The sequence below is a fragment of the Berghia stephanieae genome, unplaced genomic scaffold, assembly GCF_034508935.2.
Source record: "Berghia stephanieae isolate SIO BIC M18660-M18661 unplaced genomic scaffold, UCSD_Bste_1.3 scaffold2404, whole genome shotgun sequence".
Taxonomy (NCBI): domain Eukaryota; kingdom Metazoa; phylum Mollusca; class Gastropoda; order Nudibranchia; family Aeolidiidae; genus Berghia; species Berghia stephanieae.
Window position 1 is genome coordinate 1 of NW_027623518.1, and position 9,858 is coordinate 9,858.

At 35.2% G+C, this 9,858-nt stretch overlaps 1 protein-coding gene across 1 annotated transcript; it reads right to left on the reverse strand.

Annotated features, from left to right (window-relative positions):
- Positions 1–8: 8 nt before the first annotated feature.
- LOC144961390 (2-oxoglutarate dehydrogenase complex component E1-like) lies at positions 9–9,644 on the reverse strand (the record flags this gene model as incomplete). Its single annotated transcript, XM_078894608.1, has 6 exons — positions 9–239; positions 622–747; positions 2,938–3,009; positions 4,487–4,665; positions 8,214–8,341; positions 9,494–9,644. Coding segments are annotated over 6 exons (887 nt in total), but the record flags the coding sequence as incomplete, so codon positions are not given.
- Between the last annotated feature and the right edge of the window lie 214 nt (positions 9,645–9,858).

Here is a 9,858-nt window from a genome sequence, read left to right on the forward strand (position 1 = left end):
ACCTGTTCAATTCTGCTGATGGCAATGTCATTCGTCAGATGCTGGGTTTCTCTCTCTTTTATGAGTTCATAGTAGATCTTGCCAGAACAGAAAATGACCTTTTTCACAGCACTTGGGTTTTCTGAGGCTGGGCTCTTATCAGGGATAAGGCGTTGAAACTGGGTACCCTCCTTCATGTCATCAAAGCTAGAACGAGCTTCCGGCAGTCGCAGAAGAGACTTGGGCGTGCAGATAATAAGCTGTGGAGTTGGAGGCAGAGAAGGGGATGGATACATAATCTTCCTTAGTATACTTTTATTTACTTTTGGAAGAATTTATTTTATATTTTGTAATTAAAAATTCTTGATAGATAATACCTTCAGAAATAGTTTACAAAGGAGTAGAAAGAAAACAATATAAACTGTTGCTTGAGATTACTTACTGTATTTGAAGGGACACATTTTATTAAATTTACTTTTGTCCAGAAAAATAAGCAAAAGAAACGATTTTTCATTAGGCTATGAGAATATCTATTTATTAAATTTAAAAAAGAAGGCTAAAAATGTTTACAAACTGTTGTTAATGTTCTTTCGTTTTTAAAAATTAGAGTTAGGAAATCTAAGGAAAGCAAATAAATCTTACTGGTTTTCTGAAGGAGAGGGCAATCTGGCGCCTCATAGCATGGAAAAAGTTAGCAGGTGTTGTCAGATTGCACACAAACCAGTTGGTCTCATGAAGCTGCTGGATCTCAAACTTAGGCGTCTCCGGCTTGGAAAGAAAAAAGCAAATTTGGGTAAAGGCAAATTAAGATTTTATCGATTAGTTATTGTCAGGTTAAAATCAGTGAAAATATACACCTCTCAAACAGCATAAGAAAATGAAATAAGTTATTTTGAAATGGAGAACTTTTCCAGTCAGAGCTGAAGATCTTAAAAGTATGTGTCAGTGTGTCAAGTCAGATATCACTGAAAAGCACTACCTAGACAAAAGATACTCATTTACTAGGACTAACTGAAATGTCTTGCCTCTTCTTCAAGATTTTCTAATTTAAGCAATATTGAGTTATAAGCAAATTCACTACTCTTTGATGTAAAACTAATCACTGGCATGCATGTTATTTCCGCAATAAGACCAACTGAATCTGTCCCTCTCTCTACTGCAGTCATTCATATAAACATATTCCACCCCCCCCCCCCCTCAAAACAACAACAAAAAACAGCGTATATCTTGATAGTTTAGGTGTGACAATTAATAAATGTACCGTTATTTCGAATTTGTGTATTAATAGGTTAAATTACGCGATTTCAATATAATGCAAAAAACAAAAATGCCAAAATTCCAACCCAATTTGTCCATGCTTAACAGCTTAAAAAAAACGGCAAGTTTTACAAATTTGGCATTAAAACACCATATTGGCAAACCTGGTACCCTGCTTCATAGTTTCCAGTTTTAAAGTGACATAGTAAATTTCAGGGTTTGAAGAAAATTGCTTAAAAAATTTATATGGCCATTGAAAAGTTGGTGACCCTAATTCGAAAAAAAAAAAAAAAATATTGATGTCCTGCATTAGGCTAAAAATGTTTACAAACTGGCCAATTTTCAAAGCAGAAAGCCGTCTGGTTTTCCCTGAAGAAGTCGCACATACAGACACACAGATTTCGTCTTTCTTATTAATATAGATAATATTTCAACAGAACTCACCTTAACATGCAGCATGCATACTCCTGCTTTGCCTGGCACTGTTTCATACATAACTTTTCAGATTTTTACTCTATTTTACTGTCAAGATTGATTGATATATGGAGACTAAAAACTAATGACATTATTATGAGTTGAGTGAAGCAGATTAAACACAATTCTGAATCATGTCAGTGATCATCCACAAAACAGATTAAAGGCTCCAAATATCACTATGGTTTATTGTCCAAAAGGTATTGCAGCAACTTGAATATATTCCAGAAATTGCCTATCTGACATTCTTTTTTCTTGGTTTTACGGCGCTTGTGACACGTTTAGGTCATTTCAGTGGCAGTAAAATGAAAGAAAATGGGATAGTAAAAAGGTTCAAGATTTAGAATTTGAAGCTTACGAGGAAATGAAAAACAAAAAGGAATTGTTCAAATAGGGAATAGAAGTAGATTCCAAGAGCACACCATCAGTGTACTTAGTTTGATCACCTAAAAGCACAGGTCCCCACTGAGAGGAATACACTCAAATGCTTATAAATCACGATATTCATATTCAAAACAAACAAAAAATTAACAGTACACAACAGAGAGATTGTTTACAAGGATAAAAAAAATCATCTCTCCAAACTATATACCTTGACTGTTTCCCTAACAGCCATGGATTCCAGCCAGGACCAGGATAAAACCAAGTAATCTCATTCCAAGACAAAGACAAAAAGCAAGTTGGAAAACAGATACAGGGGTATAGAAGACACAGTAAGTGCCTCCTTGCCCACTATGCTATCTGACTTTCTCTAAGCTCAAAGAATCTATAAATAAATGTGCATCTGCATTTATTTTAAACCTTGCCTATCCAACATTCATGTTTCTCCTAAGTTCAGAGAACATTTAAAGGGTCATCAATAAAATGACTTGAGAGAAATTAAGACTGAAATGAGAAAGAAGTCTAAAGGAAAAACAAAATAATTTTTGGTCCACCGATTCATTGACTTGCTAATGGCGAATATGTCACATAAGGTGGCAATTATGTGGAAACTAGAGGTGTCATGTTAATAAAGCTAACATCACAAGATTTTGTTTGACAACGCTTGTGTTGTGAATAATTTTCAAATTATGACCATGATGGCAGGACTATTTCAGTCGTCTCAAATAAGAAAGAAAAAGAATGAATGTAAGAAGACAATACTTGAGATTACTGAATGAAACACAGCCTTGTGCATGAGTCAAGCTAATATTTTGAAAAAAAAAAAAAAAAAGAGCCTATACTTACAGGGAAGTGGTCAGCGTCATCATTACTCAACTGTAAAAACCTCTCCAGACGAGCACTTGAGTGCTCAGGTCCCTGGAAAATTAAAAGAGGAAGATGGTCACCAGGAGAGTGATGAAAAAGAAAAAGAAAAAAGAGAAATCTTTCTCACATCCTTAAAGTGTTTTTCTGAATGTGATGATGATGATGATGTGATGGTGGTGGTGGTAGTAATAATGAATCAACCATGATGCAGATAGGAATTGTTTGTTTGCTTTTAAGGGTTTTACGGCGCTTACAACACATTTAGGTCATATCAGCGCCAGTAAAAATGAAGAAAATTGGATAGTAAAAACATTCTAGATGTACAATTATAAGGACTTGAGGAAAAAGTAATACAAAGAGGAATGGTTCAAATAGGGAACAGATGTAGATTCCAAGAGCACATTATAAGTGTACTTAGTTTGAGATCTCCTAAAAGTCTCTCCCAGACACCAGTACAAGGTCCCACTAAGAGGAATACACTCAAATGTTTACAACTCATATGCTAAAAATATAACACTACATGACAGAGAGATGATTTACAAGGAAAAAAGTATCATCTCCCAAAACTATAACTATACAATCGACTGTTTCCCTCCAAGCCAAGAACTCAGGCGAGGGTCCGGACCAAACAAAGTAATCGCATTCCAAGACAAAGACAGAAAGCAAATTGGAAAACAGATATAAGGGGATAGAAGACACAGTAAGTGCCACCCTGCCCACTATGGTAGGCCAGGAGCCCCAGTGATGCAGATAGTAAGAACAGATGTTAAGAAATAAAAGTGTAGCAATGATGGAAAACCAGAAAAATGTGTGGGAGAAAAAAGATTGAGATAAAAAAAGTAGGTCCGACTAGGGCAGTATAATAAGCTTGAGACTTTACTTTTTGAGACACTGACTCAGGTTTCAGTGTAAGAATCCTAGTGTACTATTTGCTTTTGCAACTTGTTCCTCAACATGGTTGTCCCATTTCAAGCAGTTATTTATGTGGACTCTTGAGGTCACTACTAACTCACTGACGTGTCTTGTTCATTAGGATGTCGTTAAAGTGAATCAGCTTCCTGTTGTTTGTAATGTTTATCATATTACATTTAATAGGATGGAACATACAAGCATGTCAAGGTTGTCCTAGAAGCATCTGGTGCAATTTTCACTAGTTCTCTAAAAAGTACTGTCCTTAGCAAAATGTTTAAAGCTGGCAGGGAAGGTAGGAGAACTGGGAACAGAGAAATAAACTAATTTAAAGGCAATTTTTGTTCACCATCTATCTATTTTGGGTGATGTTGAAAAATAAGTAAACATACTTGAGATTGAAAGTTTGCTTTTACATTGTGAATACTTGTGCTAGAATTTAAAAAAAAACAAAAAATAACCTCCGAAAGCATTGATGTAAAAATCTTAATTTCTATGAAGTGACCTAACTTAACATTTGAGACAATCAAACTAAAGTTTGTTCAAGTGAGTTGCACACAATTTTCCCATATTGCCACAAATGGCAATGAAGATTATGTTTGTAGATAACAATACCCACCATGCCTTCAAATCCATGGGGCAATAGCAGTACAAGACCTGACTGCCGTACCCATTTGGCCTGGCCAGAGCAAATGAATTGGTCAATGACGCACTGTGCTGTGTTGGCAAAATCTCCGAATTGAGCTTCCCAGATGATCAGGGAGTTAGGATTGGTGATGGAGTAGCCTAATTCAAACCCTGAGGAAATATAGACATATTATAAATAGTCCACTCCAGATAATCGCAACTTTCGTTTAATCGCAACATTTCCCCGAGAAACAGAATTACAGTAGAATTACTTTAAACTGAAATTTTGGGGACCTTCTAAACCATTTCGGTTTAAAGGCATTTTGGTTTAAAGCAAGTTCCCGTTTTGCAATGTTTTTCAAGGGTAGTAACTGTTTAAGTTTAAGGAATTTGCTCATTTAATCATATCATAGGTTTCCCGTTAAATGGAGTTGTTGAATAAATGCCGTCTTCGTAACCATTAAACTTTTTTTTTTTTTGGTGTCTTTAAAAAATATTTTTGGGGGTTTTCGTTTTCAATTCAAAATTATTGAAAGAGTTGAGTTCGGGATGCCGTGTATTTTACATATCTCTGTCTTGATCAACTTTTTTTTCATCGACTTCACATAGTATTTTGATTTTAAACTCCAACGTGTAAGCACAGTGCTTTCTTTTAGACATCTTTTAGTAAAATGCTAAGCTAAAATAAGATCGAAAGTTCTTGTGCGATAATTGATAATGAATGACGCGCAGCTACTCAGAGGTGAAGTGAAATGGAAATGAAAAGGTGTGTCAATGCTAAGCTGTCTACTGCACACCCCTCTTTTGTTGAGAAGCCATTAGGTTCAAAGGCCTAGTTACATAGAACCTCACCTCACCCCCCCCCCCCCCTTCACACACACACATTTAAACAAAGTGGAAATGAAGTGGCATGTCAATGGTAAGTTGTCTACCACCCCCCCCCCCCTCCCTCCTTATTCTCGTGTTGAAAATTTGTCAGTTCCAAAGCATCAACACACGAGCGAGAACATCTCGCTTGCGTGATTTTACACCCCAACTCCCCCTCTTTCCTCATTTTTTCGCCTGCCAGTCACCCGCTGTCTTCCTTTTCCAGTCTGTGCGATTGTGGTGTTGGCTAAACCCAAGTGCAGTGATTGAAGTTTTTGCCTACCCCCCACCCCCACCCCACACATCACCCTCATCTTATACTTACGCTCTTTGTTTAATATCGCCGGGCATTATTACGTGTGGCCACCTTCCCGAATTTTTGAAGAAAAATAGAGAGAGAAAAAGGGAAGGTGCTCTCAAGTTGTTTCGGTTTAAAGAAAGTCCTGCTTAGAAGTATTTCGGTTCATCGTAAGAATTAGTACAAAGATAATGAAGAAACTAGTACAATTTATTAAATTCTTTGCGGTTTAAGGTATTTTTCGGTTTAGCTTCTTTCGGTTTAAAGTAATTTTACTGTACTTCTATATAAAAGTCACTGGTTAATTGCAACAAACTTCGGTTAATCGTAACAAATTTTCGCCCTTTAAAAGTGGCAAATTCAAGAAATCAAGCAAACAAAATATGATTAAATTTTATCATGGATGAAATTATGACAGGTTGAAGAATCGAGAGTGAGCGTGATTTAATGCTACAGTAGTGTGTCTCCACTCTATTAAAGACAAAAGAGGGTGAGACTTTGTATGGGTTTGTAATGTCATCTGGGGCCATTAAATAGGAGGGAGTGGGCTGGGCATGGTCTTGACAAGAGGTAGACAATGACAGTTGTAAAGAGAGACTGGGCGATATTTTTGTTTTGGGATTGAGAACTGTGCACTGTGACCAACGAGTTTGGTGAGAGCTTACTGCTTCTCATCGCAACTGATCGCTTTGACTCTCACCAATGTTGAGAAATTTAATGAATCCAATCTGAATAAGATGTTGACTTGCATCAAAGCTGCTTTTGTTTGACGAAATCTATACAGGGCTGCCATGCAGTTTTTGTTTTTATTTCAATCAAATTGCTCAATTTGTGGTGGACTAAGAACAATGTTTACAACAACTGGATGGAGTTTACAATATTTGTGTAAAATGTAATAGTGGACAGGAAACTCAACTTTGGTTAATCGCAACATTTTTGCTGATCCCAAGGTGTTGGAGTGGACTGTACTATCATAATTATTCAAAATGTGCCTTGGGCAAACAAACTTCCTTTCTTTTGAAATTTTTGGTGTCTCTTTACAATTTTGACGTTTTACTTTCAAAAGTAAAAATGACATTCTGTGGCCAAAATGAGATTTCTTCAAAAAACGACAGTTTAATCATTTATCTTTCATTTCCCAAAAGCATTCTTTTGTATGTTGTGTCTTTATATTTTAAAATATTTTAAAATGGATAAGTAGAAGAGATATTGCTTCAAAAATCTGCGTAACATTTGACCAAAACTGCATTTTTTCCGAACATATTCAAGTGATTTAGCATTAAAAGTTTGGCATGTTTGTATCATTATTTTTGGCGTTATTTCTCCTACACTGTGTCCTGTTGTGCACATAAATACACGGCTACATACCTTAGAGAGAACTAATTTTCACATCTTTTTTATGTTGATTACATTAATTTATGTTGTTTTAAGTTTCAATCTGACTTTCTCAAAATGATGTTTTTGTACCCAGCTACTTTTAACTAACCATATCCCCAAAAACTAGTGAAGGTATTAACAAACGTTAAAGACCATTATGATCAGGGATGATTGTAGATTGACAAATAAAATAAACTTAAATTCCATGGGGGCGACATTTGGTTTGTTTTCGTAAATAGTGCAGGTATTGGAAAAGTCGAAAATTCTTCTATTACTCATGGATGCACTTTTCAAAATACAGTATTAATACAGTAACTAACCTTAAACAAAATAAGTAAATTCAGTTCTTAAAACAACAAAACTCCAAAGGATTTTTATTCTCTATCAAATTACCTCAACTTAAAGGAGATAATTCTATATAATCAAACAACTGGAAAACAAAAACTAAAAAATAAGCTTATACCAGTCTAGTGTCAAGTGTCAACCCATACACAACTCATGCATAACTTTGCTCATTACAAAGCTAAATTTGCTCTTAGACCATCGTAGACTTCATTTTATTCTTGCAAAATCTTACAAAATTAATGTGTCTGGATATTCCAAGGGATGACTGATATACCAGACATAAACACCAGTACAACAAATACAAACAGCTTAAAAATTTTATATTAAGTAGCAATGTAGCAATAATTTGCAACTACATTTAGAACCATTTTTGTTTCTTTGTAATTTGGTGGGAACTTGAAAAATTGGATGAGCAATAATGGAGCAATATGGGGAAATATTCCTCAACGGGAAAAAAGGGGAAAAAAATAATTAATACAATTGAAAATTTGATGCAAATTTATGAGGTCTGTGAGTGTAGTAAACTCTCCATGACCATTCAGTAAATGTATAACCGTGGTGTAGTAAGTGGATATAACACATTTGGCTTGCTTTGTTCTATCTAGGTATGTTGAGGTAAGGGTTTAGGCACATTCTGCTTTACCATTTTAGGATCTTGACTCATTCCTTTGATGTATACTTGAAATGCAGGTTTCTATCCAAGTACCTCTTGATGTTAATGTTAAACTAACCAACTTACAGTAAACTTTACAAAAGATATAGTGGTCTTAATCTTTTTTTAAAAAGCTGTAGTTCAGTTGTGGTAAACTTTAGTTTTTATATCTTTACATACCTAAAACTCCATATTCAGAAAGAGAACTGTTACACACAGTATATGTAGCCTGATCAGGATACAGATTGTTGAGGGGAATAATTGCCTTCTTGTCAATGTCTTGGTGGTGTAAAACGTGGTGACGGTGGCTATGGATGGAAAATTCATGATGAGAGTCACCAAGTAAAAACACTCATACGTTTAACTATTACAATTACTTTCTAATTTGTCCTCAAAGCCTGACATTATTTTGTTACTGAAACATGGTTAAAACCAGAGTAAGAAAATAGCAAGATCTTTCCACCAGAATCTCGCTGGATTTGGCTATAGTTTATTTCAGAAAGACAGACAACACGAGTATGATTGGAGTTATGATAGCTGTACACAATGATTTCAACTCTCACCAACTAGATGTTCAAACAAACAGAGTCAACACATATTCATAATTTCCAAAAACAATTTAAAAAAAAGAAAGAGAAATAATCTATTCTTTAAAAAAATAGGGTTGGAGATCAACCTTGTTCCATTAAGCCAAGGTTAAATTTGTTATCATTGAGCACAGAATTACTGGCAAATCTAAAAATTAAAAAAAAATTTTTTTACAAACTGAAATGCCAGTAACTTGCAAACATTTTGTAATTTCAGGCTAATTCTATTGTCCATTGATTCAAAAGGTTTTTTAGAATATCTGCTAGGATGCAATTATAAGTCCATCCTTAAGTTGATCTCGGCCTTGGAAATTGCAACCCATCAACGATGTCACTAGACCAGCGACATCTATAGGTGTCTCTGCACTTGACAAACAAAGAGTTAAGGGAGGTAACTCCCTTATTAAAATTAAAAAAAAAAATTTAATGTTTTGAACTATTAAAAATACAGTGATTTAGAATTCTAATTATTTAAAAAATATCAATCTTTATCAAAATATATTTCATTTGTTAATTTAATAGCATTCTTTAAATTATTTACTGATATTCACAATTTTGACAGTCTTCGTACATTATTATCTTAAGAAACAGTGTGTCTGGGTTATTAAAAAAAAAAAAGGGCCATCCCCTCACTCAATCATTATAGTCGGTTATGTGACACTGCAAATCACCATCTGGTGGTCTACCATATCGCCTGCATGCACCTACACACTTTATGCCTAGCCGATTTTTTGGCTCAAAAGATTCGTCTCGATATACGAGAATTTCCACAATATGGTAGCATAAGTAAAATAGATGAGTGCCTGTTTGTAACAGCTTATATTTCCCCGCAAATATTGCGGGTTCTCCACTAGTAACATTTTCTTTTAATACCTGAAAGTTCCTCTTTCCACATCCTGGCCACTTAAGCGTACATGAATTCCCTCCTTTAGAAGAGATCCAAAAGCCAAGGCTTCTCCCAGGGCCCAGTCAGCAGTTCTTTTATTGACCATATCACCACGTGACTTCAGCACTCTCTTCAGACCTGAACCCAGAATAATGGAGTGTATGAAACATTGAGTGTGACCAGAAAAAAAACCTATTGTTTCAATTTTTTTTTAAGGTACTCGATTGATTTTTCATCATCACAAGTGCTCAGAATCTGCCTGGCAAAAGACCCAACAAACAAATTGGACTGGTCAATAAGGCATTCTTCTGATGGTGAAAAGACTGACATATCTTTGAAAGACATGTTCTTT